Source organism: Pseudophryne corroboree, chromosome 2, assembly GCF_028390025.1.
Source record: "Pseudophryne corroboree isolate aPseCor3 chromosome 2, aPseCor3.hap2, whole genome shotgun sequence".
Classification (NCBI taxonomy): Eukaryota; Metazoa; Chordata; class Amphibia; order Anura; family Myobatrachidae; genus Pseudophryne; species Pseudophryne corroboree.
Window position 1 is genome coordinate 102692486 of NC_086445.1, and position 16399 is coordinate 102708884.

Consider the following 16399-nt stretch of genomic DNA (forward strand, 5'->3'; position numbering starts at 1 on the left):
AGCTTTTTCCCTCGTCTCTGTGCAGAAAGGAAGCGCCTTTGACCCGCTTGCTTTTCTGAAGCCGATAGGACTGTACCTGATAATACAGTGCTTTCTTAGGCTGTGAGGAAACCTGAGGTAAAAAATTTTCTTCCCAGCTGTTGCTGTGGATACGAGGTCCCAGAGACCATCCCCAAACAATTCCTCACCCTTATAAGGCTCTATGTGCCTTTTAAAGTCAGCATCACCTGTCCAGTGTCGGGTCTCTAATACCCTCCTGACAGAATGGACATTGCATTAATTCTGGATGCCAGCCGGCAAAATATCCCTCTGTGCATCCCTCATATATAAGACGACGTCTTATGTTCGCAAAATAGTATCCCTGTTTGACAGGGTTACAGACCACGCTGCAGCAGCACTATCTGCAGGTCTCAGTCTAGTACCTGAGTGTGTATATACAGACTTCAGGATAGCCTCCTGCTTTTTATCAGCAGGTACCTTCAAAGTGGCCGTATCCTAAGACGGCAGTGCCACCTTTTTTGAGAAACGTGTGAGCGCCTTATCCACCCTAGGGGATATCTCCCAGCGTAACTTATCCTCTGGCGGGAAAGGGTACGCCATCAGTAACTTTTTAGAAATTACCAGTTTCTTATCGGGGGAACCCACGCTTTTTCACACTTCATTCACTCATTTGATGGGGGAACAAAACACTGCCTGCTTTTTCTCCCCAAACATAAAACCCTTTTTTAGTGGTACTTGGGTTAATGTCAGAAATGTGTAACACATTTTTTATTGCCGGGATCATATAACGGATGTTCCTAGTGGATTGTGTATATGTCTCAACCTCGTCGACACTGGAGTCAGACTCCGTGTCGACATCTGTGTCTGCCATCTGAGGGAGCGGGCGTTTTTGAGCCCCTGATGGCCTTTGGGACGCCTGGGCAGGCGCGGGCTGAGAAGCCGGCTGTCCCATAGCTGTTACGTCATCCAGCCTTTTATGTAAGGAGTTGACACTGTCGGTTTATACCTTCCACCTATCCATCCACTCTGGTGTCGGCCCCACAGGGGGCGACATCACATTTATCGGCATCTGCTCTGCCATCACATAAGCCTCCTCATCAAACGTGTCGACACAGCCGTACCGACACAACGCACACACAGGGAATGCTCTGACTGAGGACAGGACCCCACACAGCCCTTTGGGGAGACAGAGAGAGAGTATGCCAGCACACACCAGAGCGCTATATAATTTGGGATTAACACTATATTGAGTGAATTTTTCCCAATAGCTGCTTGTATATACAACATTGCGCCTAAATTTTGTGGCCCCCCTCTCTTTTTAACCCTTTGAGCCTGAAAACTACAGGGGAGAGCCTGGGGAGCTGTCTTCCAGCTGCACTGTGAAGAGAAAATGGCGCCAGTGTGCTGAGGGAGAAGCCCCGCCCCTTTTTCAACTGACTTTCTCCTGCTTTTTCTGGAATACTGGCAGGGGTAATTTTACATCTATATAGCCTCTAGGACTATATATGATGTAGATTTGCCAGCCAAGGTGTCATATATTGCCCTCAGGGCGTCCCCCCCCAGCGCCCTGCACCCTCAGTGACCGGAGTGTGAAGTGTGCATGAGGAGCAATGGCGCACAGCTGCAGTGCTGTGCGCTACCTTGGTGAAGACCGAAGTCTTCTGCCGCCGATTTTCCGGACCTCTTCTTGCTTCTGGCTCTGTAAGGGGGACGGCGGCGCGGCTCCGGGAACGAACACCAAGGCCAGTTCCATGCGGTCGATCCCTCTGGAGCTAATGGTGTCCAGTAGCCTAAGAAGCCCAAGCTAGCTGCAAGCAGGTAGGTTCGCTTCTTCTCCCCTTAGTCCCTCGATGCAGTGAGCCTGTTGCCAGCAGGTCTCACTGTAAAATAAAAAACCTCAAATAAACTTTCTTTCTAGGAGCTCAGGAGAGCCCCTAGTGTGCATCCAGCTCGGCCGGGCACATAAATCTAACTGAGGTCTGGAGGAGGGTCATGGTGGGAGGAGCCAGTGCACACCAGATAGTACCTAATCTTTCTTTTAGAGTGCCCAGTCTCCTGCGGAGCCCGTCTATTCCCCATGGTCCTTACGGAGTTCCCAGCATCCACTAGGACGTCAGAGAAAGGAGGGTTAGGGTTAGGCTGCGGGGGTTGAAGGGTCAGGATGAGGCTGCAGGGAGGAAGGGGGGGGGGGGGTAAGGTGTAGGCACCACCGGGGAGGGTTAGGTTTGTGTTCCTAGAGTGGGGGGTTAAGTTTAGGCACCACTGGGGACGGTTAGGGTTGGCTCCGGGGGTGGTGGTAAGGTTATGTTTAGGCTGTGGGAAAGGCGGGTTAGGGGAACATTGGGGGAAGGTAAGTATACTTACCTAGTCCCTGTCGGGATTCTAAGTATTGGGATGCCACGGTCGGCCTTCTGACTGCGGGCATCCCGAAAGCCAGCGCATCGTACCCAACGCATCTACCTGTCTCCTTAGACATTAACATATTTCCCAGCACTTTCCTATACATGACTCCTATGTTGATAGAGCCCCCACTCAGTAGGTCACTGTAACATTTGGAGACACGTACAATAATTTGGCCTCTGAAATTACAAAGCTGAGAGCAACAATGCAGCCCGTACCTGTGAGAGGCCATCCTGTCTGGAATGTATCAGCACGCAATACACAAATCTTTTCAATTAAAACCACATTCCAAAATGTTTATTTAGAAAATATTTTAAGAAGGAAAAATAAAACGTAATAAAAAAAAGTAGTAATGTCCAGCAGGGAATTAAATACTAAAATATACACAGAGGAACAATACAGTACAGTACTGAAAATGAGGGCAATTAATCTTTGTTTTTTGTGACATCGAATGGCTTCCACCACTGGGCGAACTGTAAAACTTTCTTCCTTTGGTCGTCAAAATTCTCCCGGACAGCTTTCCTCCAGACTCTGGGCTCTAGATCCAGCATGCCCCCAATGATTTCCTGTGACAGAAGCATAAAGCGTTCAGCAGCTGTCGTCTGTTCTTGTACTGCTGGGACTTAGTATTAAATTAGGAAAGTTTCCCAAGTACAAGAACAAAACAATAAATGCAGAATTTCATTGTAGAACATTCTCAATAATGGTCAAAATCTGACATAAACATGTCCAAGATTTAAAGCCCACTTAAAAAAAAAGTTGGTTTAAAATACCATATTATTATTTAAGGCAGGTATCGAGCAAAGAGCCCAATTGTCAAGCCTTTATTTATAAAGCACAGATAAATTGCGCAGCCCTGTAATTTGAAAGACTCACATTGTATGTAAAGAAATGACATATAATAGCATGAAACAGATGGTAAAGATAACCCTTATCAATATGAGCTTACATTCTAAAAGGTGTGGGCAAACCTCCCGCTCATCCTAGATTTGGCAGTCCACCTTTTTTTGTGCACTGTCCTGCCTTCCCACCTGCGAGGTGCATTGTCCCACAAGGGGTGTGGATCATTACATCGACAGTGTCTAGGTCGACAATGTTTAGGTCGAACACTATAGGTCGACAGTCACTAGGTCGACATGTTCTGGGTCAACAGGTCAACATGAGTTTTTCATGGTGTTGTTTTCTCCGTACAGTGACTGGGAAGCCCAATTAGTGCATTGTGTCCGCTCGCCATGCTTCGGGCAAGGTTACTATTCCCAATCGTAGTCCGCATGAATTGTTAAGTATGAAAAAGTTCAAAAAAAAGAATTTTTTTTTTTTTTTAAAACCTCATGTCGACCTTTTGACCTGTCGACCTAGTAACCCTGTCGACCGATAGTGGTCGACCTAAACATTGTCGACCTAGGCACCGTCGATCTTCAGACCGGATCCCCCCACAATGGGGAGAGGTTGAGAGGAAACCCTTGAACACCAAATATTGCAGAGAGAGGCTGGGGTCAGTCCAGTAGCTTGGGAAGCACTGAGCACATGCTCAGCATGGAGAGTAATAGGTGCATGCTCCCTACTCCCCCTCCCAAATGTTGGGAGGCATGGGTGTGGAGGTTATACTTGATGCCCAAGCTAGTGGAATAAAAACTAAATTTGGTGGTGGGGACAGTTGGTGTGACAATTGCAAGCGGCATGACTGCACTGGGGTACCTGGTGACTCAGGAACCCACCTTTGGCGGTACTCTGTGGGTCACTACTAGTTCATCTACCTGACGTGTACAGAGGACAGTGTCACAGTACCTGCCGCCCATCAGCTACCGCTATTATGTGATACACCGGTTCCCCTCCTTCTCTGACCGTTGCTGGGGAACAAGACGTAACAACATTGCATTGTAGCAACATCTTCATGTCATGCTCGTGCCCCTTTCCCCTGGGCCCCCCACCTGCTAGTTCCGCCTGTACAAAGGATACATTCATCACGCAGATCAGTGATCTCAATAATAGCAATCGGAGTTCATAATGAAGCAAGTCATGCATGACTACTCTCCCGGAGAGGCATCCCAGAAAGCAGGGCACCCTCTTGCATCCTGTTCATTTTCCTAATGAAATCGTCAGGGCCATCATGATGCAATTAGCATCTCCACCCCACCCTGTACTTGCCACTTGGTTATCTCCTATGTAGGAAAGTATGCAATGAACACTGTTAAAAGGAAAGCAATGAAAAAATACTTGGTAATGTGCTCCTCTCACTCTGCTCCTGGTTGCAGAGCTCACGACCACTGTTATCTCAGCAGAGGAGAAAAAACAGGTGCTGGAACTCTCACAACTGATACAGCCCAATTTAATACATCAACATCTGACACGCTAGATTCATTGGTAATGTAAAAATTCAAATACCTTGCCAAAGTAATGTGGGAACTTGTTCTGATCTTCAATAACGTGAGCAAAACCTCCCTGGAGCCCAAAATCCACTGAAAAATAAGGCAACCCTTTTGGAACCTTGAAGAAACGACAAAAACCAAAAAGAAAAAATTGTAAAAATAACATCACAATGTACATGAAATTAAGGCTGAATGTATTTATAGTGCAATGTTATGAACTGATCACCCACTGCTGTTGAGCTTGAGGGGAAAAAAAGGACACGATCTGAATTTTTCAAAAAACAATACAATAGTATGATGACATTAAATGCCCGGAATATCAACTTTTCCAAGCATTATGAAAAAATATTCATGGCAGTGGTCATGCAGCTCTGAACTGATAGTGTAGTACAAAATAGAAAATGACATGTCACATACTGTAAGTACAGTACCCTAGCTAGATACTGTAAGTACCCTAGGCTCTGCTGGGTGTTACTCGTAAAGTTACTGTATATAGGTCCTATTTTTTTCTCATCCGCTAATTTTCTCCATTGCTTCCTGAAAGTATTCAGACTTTTATATATGGACACTAGACTGGCCTGTATACAGCATACCACCATTGTATTCATAGAAGAAACTCAAAAGGCAAATTAGTTGGATTTCTGAAAAATACACACAGAAAATTCATAAGACATCCCAATCCCAGTACAACATAGCTTTATAACCTTCATACCAAAATAGTGAAACTGGAATACGTACCCTGATCACTGAAGAGCTACAGAATGTCAGAAAATAAAATGGACTTTCAATTTGCTTAAGTTAAAAATATATATCTCAGTTTTAGTGTTGTCTCCTTTTCTTCTTCATTAATAAGCCACATTGAATCTGTTCCTTTTATGATCTATCTATCTATCTATCTATCTATCTATCTATCTCAAAGAAGAGACCTGAGAAAGAGTCTTCAGTGCTGAAGACATCCATTAGATATACATATTTTTGATCATTATAAGATACAATAGTTCTATGGTATCTGTTAAATACAGTAATTCTACATTTAGAAAAGGTATAGCGATAAAGTAGATAATAAAAAGGAATTTCACCAGATTACTTCCGGCTCCGGTGGCTATGTAAAAAGCTGCATGCGTGCTAGTGGTCCGCTGCAGCCACGCCATGACCCTTTTACTTGCTGCTCAGTGGATATCAACAACGGCTCCCTCAGGCACTGTGCACCCCTCCTACCTGGGCGCTCCAGAATGGAGATAGTGCTCAGGCTAGGCTGTTGTAGCAGGGCAACACACCCTGCTTGATTTTAAAGTGGCAAAATGCGTCCTGCCCTAATCGCAGTGTCCTGTTAAAACGGCTTGCCTGGTGCCGTCCCCACCTGCAGGATGCAGTGTCCCGCAGGTGGGAAAAGTTGCTGTTTCCTATCGCCACCGTGCACGACATCTATTTCACAAGCAGGGGAAAGCTTGAAGAAAGCCACAAGAGTGACACCAATGGGGCCATGTCCCCCTCCTTGGCCGGCCACTCCCCCCTTTTTGGGCGTGTGTATCACATGACTCACTGGACCGCGCCACATGTTACCAGTCCAATGCAATGTAACAAGTACTGCTCAATGACATGTTCAGGAAGACCAGCCTACCCAACCCATGCCACGCGAACACACCTCACAACATTATGGAACCACCACCAACATGCATGGTGCCTTGCTGACAACTAGGGTCCATGGCTTCATGGGATCTGCATCACACCTGAACCTTACCATAAGCCCGAAACAATTGTAACCGTGACTCACTTGACCGCGCCACATGTTACCAGTCCTCCAGCAACATTACAAGCCCAGGTTAGGTTCTGTGTGTGGCGTCGTAGTGTTAACAGGGGCACTCTGGTGGGTCTTCAGCTCCCATATCACACGGAGCCTAAAGAACACTGCAAAGATCTAGTGGGTGGTAATGCTTTCTATGAGGTATTCCCAGTATACACGACACCGTAGATTGTGGAATGTTGAATGTCCGCACAACAAACCCACCATTATGTCCTGTTCGAACTCTGATAACTCACTCGCCATGGAGCAGCCTAGCCAGCGATCAAACTGACTCACGAAAATTTCAAATTACAACTGATGCAGGTCTGGGCATTTCCAAGATGGCACAGTATGGTGGAGCCACCTACTATTACCTTTACATACTGCTACCGCATGACTTTTGTAACTGAAGTGTGTACATTTTCATACTTTGTGACAGCAGGAGCTGGCATGCCTTTAGCACTTTGTCTGTTTTCCTGTGCCTTTCAAATGTTTGTGATCTTTACATATTCTGTTCATTAATCGCTGACTGTGGAAATGCTGAGTTACAAAATGTCAAAAACATTTCTCTCTAAGCAGAAGACACTTGACCGGTAATCAATACCTGACATTTATCCATATGTTGGATAGTTACTCAATAACCTGGCACATCTAAATACATCTTGATGTTTAGACAGTTAGTCATTAAATAATTAGTTGGCTCTAAATATTCTTGTTAGGTTCTGAAATTCCAAGTAATAGCGTGCACACTGTTTTTTTTTTTTTAAAGTAAATGTCAGTACTTTATAGCAGTCTCTGTGTGCATATTAAAGTCAGCTGCAAAACTGTGACGAGGCTGGCAGGACACCTGTCCCAGGTATCGGAAGTGTAAGACAGGGGTGCTGGCCCATTGGTTGCCCTGGGGGGCTTACCATCTAAAACATGTGGCCGCACTGGGGAGGGGGAAAATGAAAAGTATAGACACTGCCAGAAATTTGTGGGCCCCATAGCATGATTTTGAAGGGGCCCCCATCCCAATGCTTCTAGACAGACACTTCTCTGCAGCAGTTGTTAATTTTATGCCCTATAATAGTGCCCTAGCTCATTCTCTGGACCATAGTAGAGCCTTATTTAATGTTATGCCCCATAGTAGTGCCCTAGTTTCTTTTATGAATCGTAGTAGTGCTTAAGTTCACCCTATGTCACATTTCAGAGCTGCCAGTACACATTATGCCGCACAGTACCCCCAATTCACATTATGATATATAGTGCTGCCCGTTCATATTGTGCCTCATTACAGTGCCCCGGTTCATATTATATAACATTAAAAAGATCTCCAGTTCATTATATACCACACTACATTGAGCAGGTCCAGGGGGGTGTAGTAGGGTATGCCGTCGGTCGGGCTCCCGGCAGCCAGCATACCAGCGCTGGAATCCTGACTGCCGGCATACCGACAGCTGGGCGATTGCAAATGAGCCCCTTGTGGGCATGCTGCGCTCGCCACGCTGCGGGCACGCTGTCTATTCTCCCTCCAGGGGGGTCGTGGACCCCCAAGAGGGAGAAAAGGTGTTGGTATGCCGGGTGTTGGGATTCCGGCGCTGGTATACTGTGCGCCGGGATCCCAACAGCCGGCAAACTGAAGACCACCCGGTCCAGGGGCATACCTAGATATATTGCAGGCCCCAAGGAAAAAGTTTGAAAGGACCCCTACGTACCACCCAATGGCGAATAATGTATATAACACATGTAACTATGACAGGGAAGATGGGCCCCTCTCAGCTCTGGGCCCCATAGCAGCTGCACTGCCTGCACCTAGTTACGCCCTTGCTGATACCATAAAATGTGACCAGAAGAAATGATTCATATTTTGAACGGGGCAATCATTACTATTGTTTTGAAAGGAAGTAATGAGCATTAGTATTTCTCTTACGTCCTAGAGGATGCTGGTGTTCCATTTAGTACCATGGGGTATAAATGGGCCACTTGGGAGTCGAAGAAGAGGCATGAGGTGGGATAATGTGTGCTTAGAAAGCGCAGTTCTGACTCTAGTGGTTCTATTATGTTTGTGTATTTTTGATGGTATGTTTAACCTTTTACTGACCACTTATTTTATTTAGATTAAATATGTTTGATATAGTCTATTCTATAGACCATCTATAGTGTTACTTATTAATACTGTATTCCTTCTACTGCTCCCTCAGACTCCCGCACTTGCTCCAATGTTTTGCAGAGTGGGAGACTGCAGATTGCATTTGGAACCCCCCCTCTAGAAATCCTGCGTTTGCCCTAGATTGGTGCGGGGATGTGCTGCACTGAAATTACCGATACTACAGATGATTGGTTAGATTTGGTATTTAATTCTGTTAAGAAGATGAGGATAGCACACTGGGCTAGATGTATCGTCGCTTGGACAGTGATAAAATTGCAGGGGCGGATTTAGGGGTGAGGGCGCCCCTAGGCCCAACAGTAATGGCCGCCCCCCCACCTGCCTAATTTTATTATTTTTATTGATTGATGATAGCCAATTTAATAGAGTAATAAAAAATAGCCACTATGACATTCTCGTGCATGTCCTGTCCATTTACACTCAGTACAGTAGAAATATTTTGCAGTTAGTGGTAGTTTTTGGTCTGACAGGACCAACACAAGCATTCGCCTCTTCTACCCCATTCACCTCCTTATGGCACTGCTTCCCATGCTCGAGTTCAAGACTATGGCTGTGCTGCACCCCTTCAGTGAAATTCTCTTCCCTGCTCCATTAGACTCTCCCCGACTTTGCAAAGCTTCAAACGGGCACTAAAAACCCACCTATTCATCAAAGCATACCCTTCCGATGCATAACCTAGTCCTGAGGCTGCTCCTCCATCCCCCTGCCTCATGCCTTAAACATCATGGCTTTGCTTACATACTGCCATCAGGCTACCTCCCGCTTGCTTGCACCTCATGTCATCTGTCTGTCGCCCCTTCCCACGAGATTGTTAGCTCTTCAGAGCAGGGCCCTCTTTCCTCTTGTTGTCAAAGCCCTCTTCTCGACACATTTCACTCGCAGCTCTCTCCTACTCAGCGACCATCTTTACCTGCTTTTTCTGCTGGTCAAGGCTCATCTTCATCTATGGCCACCAGCCCCAAGTAGTATGATGGTTACTCCCTCGCTACTTACATCTTAGCTGTATTATGTTTTGAGAATTGTGATGCTCCTTGTTACCTGTACTCTATTTTTGTTATTTATTTACTGTAATGCTAAGTTTTGTTTCCCTGTACTGTCCTTTGTACGGCGCTGCGAAACACTTGTGGCGCCTTACAAATAAAATGTAATAATAATAATAATAATCCAGGTGCTGCCCCCAAACAAGTGATGCCCCTAAGCGCGTGCCTCACGGGAAATCCGCTACTGATAAAATGTAGAGAGAAAAAGTACCAGCCAATCAGCTCCTAACTGTCATGTTACAGGCTGTGTTTGAAAAATGATAGTTATGAGCTGACTGGCTGGTATGTTTCCGCTCTCCATTTTATCACTCTCCAAGCGAAGATGCATCTCGCCCACTATTCCTGGCCTTGAAAAAGATCCCAGAAACGCGTTGGAATTTGTATGGACTATCCGTTACATGGTAAAGGATTCTGGTGCCATTGCCCGACTGTGAGCTAGGCCGTAGTTGTGATCCGGGACACCCGCAGGTATTTCTTTAAACATCTATACAGAGAGCTAATTTACATTGGTTTTCATGCAGAGTCGGTAATTGCACCTTTATTCACACCATCTTGTGGAATGCTTACCTTTTATGTGTGTTTTTTTATACCTTTATACTTATTTGAAAAAACAAAAAAAAACAACAACAACATGTTTAGTTTAAAACGTACTACACTAAAGACCCTATTCACAGAGCGGTCGTGGGTGGCGAAGCGGCATTGCGGGGGTGGTGCAGCATAAACATAAGCGGATGTGGGCCATTTTTGGGGTGGCTACGTGACGCTACACGTGGCCGCTGCAACAGGAGACATGGATGCTCTGCGCCTGCCTTCGCTAATTCAGCAGTGTGATTGCAATTGAATTGTGAACGCATCGCTGGTGGCCATTTGCATGCTGGGCGGCCTTGCCCTGTACTAATTTAGCTAAACTGTAATTGAAGCTGAATAAGGTCGTTTTTGTCTCTCACCTATTTTATGCATCTGACTATAACGTCTTGTGGGAGATTGTGAAGAAGGAGAGAGTAACAGGCTCCATATGCTCTGACAAACGTACAATTGCACTAAGGTCGGAGAAGAGGAGGCGTCCAATAAGGGATGTATCATTCTATTATATATTGACTGTTTTCAATAATAAGTGCCAATAGAAAGGACATTACAAATTTTGGTTGCATTAGTTGTTTAGTTAAGGACTGAGGTTCTCCTTATGTGTGTCCTCTTTACCGGCAGCTTTGGCAGTGTGCGCATTGGATGGTACCTACCTATTGTTATTTTTTGCATATTGTACTGTATCATGTAAGGTGGCAGTGTTTGATGGGGAGGCCTGGAGCTGCGGCTCCATCCGCCCCATTATTAATCCCGCCCTGGGCACAGGTGCTGTAGCTATGTGACTGATCAGCAAAAACTAGATTTGATTTTGCAGAAGACGCATCAATTACAGGAAAGAATCTTGCGGCGCACCTGACACTGGTCAAAAACTGACACCGGGATACCGATATCGATAACAATGATAGTGATGGAATCCTGAATGCCAGCATCCCAATCGTAACAATGACAGGGAGGGGCAAGGTTAGGCTGCAGGGAGGGAGATTAGGTTTAGGAACTAGAGAGAGGGTTAGGAAGCAGAGGGGGGTTAGAGTTAGGCATGAAAAAGGAAGGGTTAGGGATAGGCATTAAGGGAAGGAGGTTAGGCTGCTGAGAGGGAGGTTTAGGGTTAGGTACTAAGCCGGGAGAGTTAGGGTTAGGCTGCGGGGAGAGAGGGTTAGGGGGAAAGAGGGGGATGCTTAGAATACTTAGTTACCAGGCATTATATGGTTGGGTGGGTGAAACTCTGCCGCGGCTGCGTGCTGCCCCATGTCCTGTGTCCAGGCCGCCTCTTTACACAGATGCATTACTGGGAGGAGGAGCAGGCTCAGCATGGGCACGCCTCCTCCCAGTAATGCATCTGTGTGAAGAGCCGGCCAGGACACAGGACATGGGGCAGCAAGCTGTGGCAACAGACTTTCAGAAGTAGGACTGGAGTCTCCGCGGTGATCCGCCGGCAAGCGCTCCCCCTCCCCGGCGCCTGCACCTCTGTCAACTTTGCTGCCCCCTTCATTCCGACGCCCCTGTTACCAGGTGTTGGTATTCTGACCACTGGCATCCCAAGTGCCAGGATTCCGATACCATCCCCCTACCAGGGCCAGAACAGGGCTCTATGTCTTTTTATACCGACGACACCATCTAAACCTGTGATGTCATGACATGCCACCTAGGGAGAGTGGCCTCGGGCTCTAGGCAGAGCATCCTGAGAATGCGTCGGGCAGCTCCACAGGCTGCAAGGTGCCTGCCCAGAGCGTTCTTGGATGCTCCAGGCAGCTTAGCAGCAGTGCTAGAAGGCACCCTGCAACCCACATGCAGGTGCCATGGTATCGATGGTGCCATCCAAAGGGCCATGCACCCTGTGCAATGGCATCACTCGTACAGGTACACCGATAGTTATTAACTTAATTCCTACACTTAGAGTAAGATGTACTAAGCCTTGGGGAGAGATAAAGTAGCAGCCAATCAGCTCATAACTGCTATGTTATAGGTTGTGTTTGAAAAAAAGAAAGGAGCTGATTGGCTGGTACTTTATCTCTCTCCACTTTCTCTCTCTCCATGGCTTAGTACATCTTACCCTTGGTTTAATACCTGTAATCATCATCAGTGCAGACTTGCAGCAGCACTTAGCTTTGCCCCAGTGGGAATGCCCCCTTACAGCCCATTACACCTCAGTTGCAAGTGCCGATGTTGCCCATACTTCTGTGCGCTCAGTTCTAGACTATGTGGAGAGCGATGGCAGGTAAGATATGCTCTGCACATAGTAATAGGGCTGAAGTTACCATTTCTGCATGATCACCACCCGTGTACTGTACTTATCTGTGGCTGATCACACACTAACACCAACTCATAATACTTTAATATTTACTCCAGATCAATTTTGAGTATATACATTTATTAAATGACATACAACTGTATTAGTGATGTAACCCTTATATTCCAAATATTTAGCAACAAACAGAAGAAGCATCTGCAAAATTCACAGGAAAACCCCCATTAAGATCTTTACCCTGAGTTCCCTGTATTCATTGTCATTTTATACTTCTCACGGCCTATAAAGCATAACTGGTGCCAGGGGCGACCCATGGCCTCACACTCTAGTGCCCAGTGTGCCGAAACTGGTCCCGGGGGGTGACTCGGGGCTTCACACTCTAGTGGCCAGTGTGCCGAAACTGGTGCCAGGGGTGACCTGGGGCCTCACACTCTAGAGCCCAGTATGCCGAAACTGGTGCCAGGGGCGACCCAGGGCCTCACACTCTAGTGCCAAATGTATTGAAACTGGTGCCAGGGGTGACCAGGGGCCTCACACTCTAGTCCCCAAACTGGTGCCAGAGGCACACTCTAGTGGCCAGTGTGCCGAAACTGGTGCCAGGGGTGACCTGGGGCCTCAAACTCTAGTGCCCAGTGTGCCGAAACAGGTGCCAAAGGCGACCCGGGGCCTCACACTCTAGTGCCCAGTGTGTCTAAGCTGGTGCCAGCAGTGAACTGGGGCCTCACACTCTAGTGCCCAGTGTGCCAAAACAATCAAGCAGAGGCTCAAACTTGTGCCAGGCGTACTTTGCGGCCTCACAATCTAGTGCCCAGTGTGCCGAAACTGGTGCAAGGGGTAACCCGCAGCCTCACAATCTAGTGCCCAGTGTGCAGAAACAACTAGGCAGAGGCCGAAACAGGTGCCAGGAGTAACCAGCGGCCTCACAATCTAGTGCCCAGTGTGATGAAACAACTAGGCGGAGGTCGAAACTGGTGCCAGGTGTAACCCGCGGCCTCACAATCTAGTGCCCAGTGTGTAGAAATAAGCAGGCGGAAACAGAAACTGCCCAGTCTAACAAACAGGCGTCAGGGACGGATTTCCCGCAAGACAACCTGACAACCTAGGCCCCTGCGGTTCGCAAGGGGCCCGTGGACAGGCTCCAGGTAATCCGGCCAAGGCTCCGTTCCCAGAGGAGCACTACACTGCATTGTGCCAGGTGCAGCGCATTACATGCAGGCCCAGGGGCATACCTAGATATATTGAAGGTCCCAAGGAAAAAATTTGAAAGGACCCCTACGTACCACCCAATGGGGAAAAATTTATATAACACATGTAACTTTGACAGGGAAGGTGGGCCCCTCTCAGCTCTGGGCCCCATAGCAGCTACACTGCCTGAACCTATGGTAGCTACGCCCTTGGACACTGCTCAACATTAGGCAACATTGATTTGTACATCGAAATAGAGAGTAACACAGTTATGAAGCGTAATTTCAACTAACCGACGGATACAAATACTTACATACCAAGAACTAGCAATTACCTGCCACAATGGTTGGATGGTGTCCCGAAAGGACAGTTTTTACGTTTACGTCGAAACTGTTCTAGTTTGACAACATTCAAAAGTCAGGCATCTACAATGGCAGGAAATTTTACACAAAAAGGATACAAGGGAGAAGTACTGACCAAAACTATTATAGACCTAGAACAAATGGATAGATCAACTTTACTAAAAGAAAATAAGCCACAGACGAATAATTTCAATATGGCTTTCTGTACGACTTTTAATAAACAATACAGAAGGGTAGAAAATGTCATTAAGAACAATTGGAAAATTTAACTTGAGGACGAAACATTAGAGAAAATTTTTCCTACAAGACCTAAATTTATTTAAAAAAAGGCCCCAACAATCAAAAACACACTGGTGACCAGTGCATTACCTATGGATAGAACAAGGTTATTACCTAGGAATAAAGGTTTTTATAGATGTTGTGATTGCAAAATATGTAAGGTCTTTGGGGGTTCCTCAAGCAAAATTAAAAAATTTGAAGCTAGGGAAAATAAATATAAAATCACAGACTTTATTACATGCAACACTGCCTACGTAGTATATGCAGTAGAATGCAAATGCAACATGGTATATACTGTATATAAGGAAAACAAAAAGAAAACTAAAAGTGAGATGGGCTGAGCATGTGCAGAATATTGGGAAAGGTTTTGAGGGTCACCCTTTTTCCACCCACTTCAAGGAGAAACATAATAGTTACACTAAAGGAATCAATAGATTCTGTGGAATCTCTTTAGATAAAGTAAACTGGAGAACAAATAATAGGGATGTAAGGCTAGCTCAAAGGGAAATGCGTTGTATTTATTTAAATACCTTGAGACCATATGGTTTAAACCATGAATTTGAAGTGAAATGGTTCCTTTAAAAGTTTAATCTCCTTTTGGTATCACCTGTCTAATATTGTCTAATATTGTATGGAAGGAGGTTAATTTTTCCATATGGTATTTATTGTATATATTTTATGTGTGTGTATATGTTGTATTAGTGCTTTCATGTGTTTATATGAGGTTATGATAATCTATTTTGTAAATGGAATCCGGTTATTTGCGGATACCTTTTCATTAGAGGAAATAAAATTATTATGGAATTGGGTGTCCTTTGTGAACCCTTTTTAGGCTTGCAGCATTATAATGAATTGATTCCATTATTCGGGCATGTTTTCATGGCGACCGGTAGATGTTTTCTATGCAATACATTGACAAATATGATCACATGATTACAATAACTTTATTTAAAATACTGCTTAGAAACGCAATAAGGACAAACACGATCATGTGACCACAATAACTTTATTGGTCATATTGGCACGGACAAAGCCGCGCGCCGGTCTATCCTCACTTGTTGCTACACACGGACACGTGTGAGCAGCAGGCCACGCGCGGTTTTAGGTGCTGGACAAATCATAACATTGTATATTTGATATTATTCATGTACACTGATTATGTTTTAGCTTACAAAATACCGGAACTTCACTTCTGGTGAGGTCATTTCCGGCTATGAGGTATATAAACCCCACATTGTTTCATTTGCACTCCACATTGAAAAAGACACCCCTAGGTATCGAAACATGTCGGATGAGTGACTATCTGGGGAGCTTCCTTACCACGCCGATCTGTGAAGTACGAGAACGGTATAAAGAACAAATACCCGGGTTCCATAAAATTGTTATGTTGACGTGTCTGTGCTTCACATTTATCTGGTACGGAGATTGGGAGAATTCACTTTCTATTTTTTGTCTTTTATATTTGGATACAATGCATTTGTATATGCATTGCTTTATTAAATGTTGTTTTAAATATACTGCACCATGAGGAATTTTTATACTGTTTTTTTATGTACATCGGAATGAAAGAAACCTTTATGAGCCTTGAATAACAGGACTAACACGTAAGCTGTGTGAGCATCTGATATGAACTCATATGTTTCTGATCTCTTGAGACTTAAAGATACCTTTATGAGCATCTCTTATATTTCACTTAAAGTAAGAATAAAGTGAGCACTAATTTGGCTTATCACGGTGGTGCCCGATATCGTAGAGGACCTTTTGCACTCTGGGGGTCATTCCAAGTTGATCGCCAGTAACTTTTAGCTGCTGCTGCGATCAATAGTCCACGCCTATGGGGGAGTGTATTTTAGCCTAGTAGGGCTGCGATCGCTTGTGCAGCCCTGCTAAGCTAAAAAAAATGTCAAGCAGAAGTAGAGCAGCCCTGGACATACTTACCCTGTGCGATTGATCCAGCGATGATGGGCCCGGCTTTGACGTCACACCTTCGCCCTCTGTTATC

At 45.5% G+C, this 16399-nt stretch overlaps 1 protein-coding gene across 2 annotated transcripts in view; it reads right to left on the reverse strand.

The window, feature by feature from the left end:
• Positions 1-2701: 2701 nt before the first annotated feature.
• Positions 2702-16399, reverse strand: part of CWF19L2 (CWF19 like cell cycle control factor 2) — a 370293-nt gene continuing 356595 nt past the window's right edge. For both annotated transcript variants that reach the window (XM_063951573.1, XM_063951572.1), the window contains 2 exons: positions 4786-4887; positions 2702-2966 (listed from right to left, as the gene is read on the reverse strand). In XM_063951573.1, the coding sequence (XP_063807643.1) occupies positions 2826-2966; positions 4786-4887 (243 nt within the window). In that variant the 3' untranslated portion in view covers positions 2702-2825. The remainder of the gene's footprint in view (positions 2967-4785; positions 4888-16399) is intronic.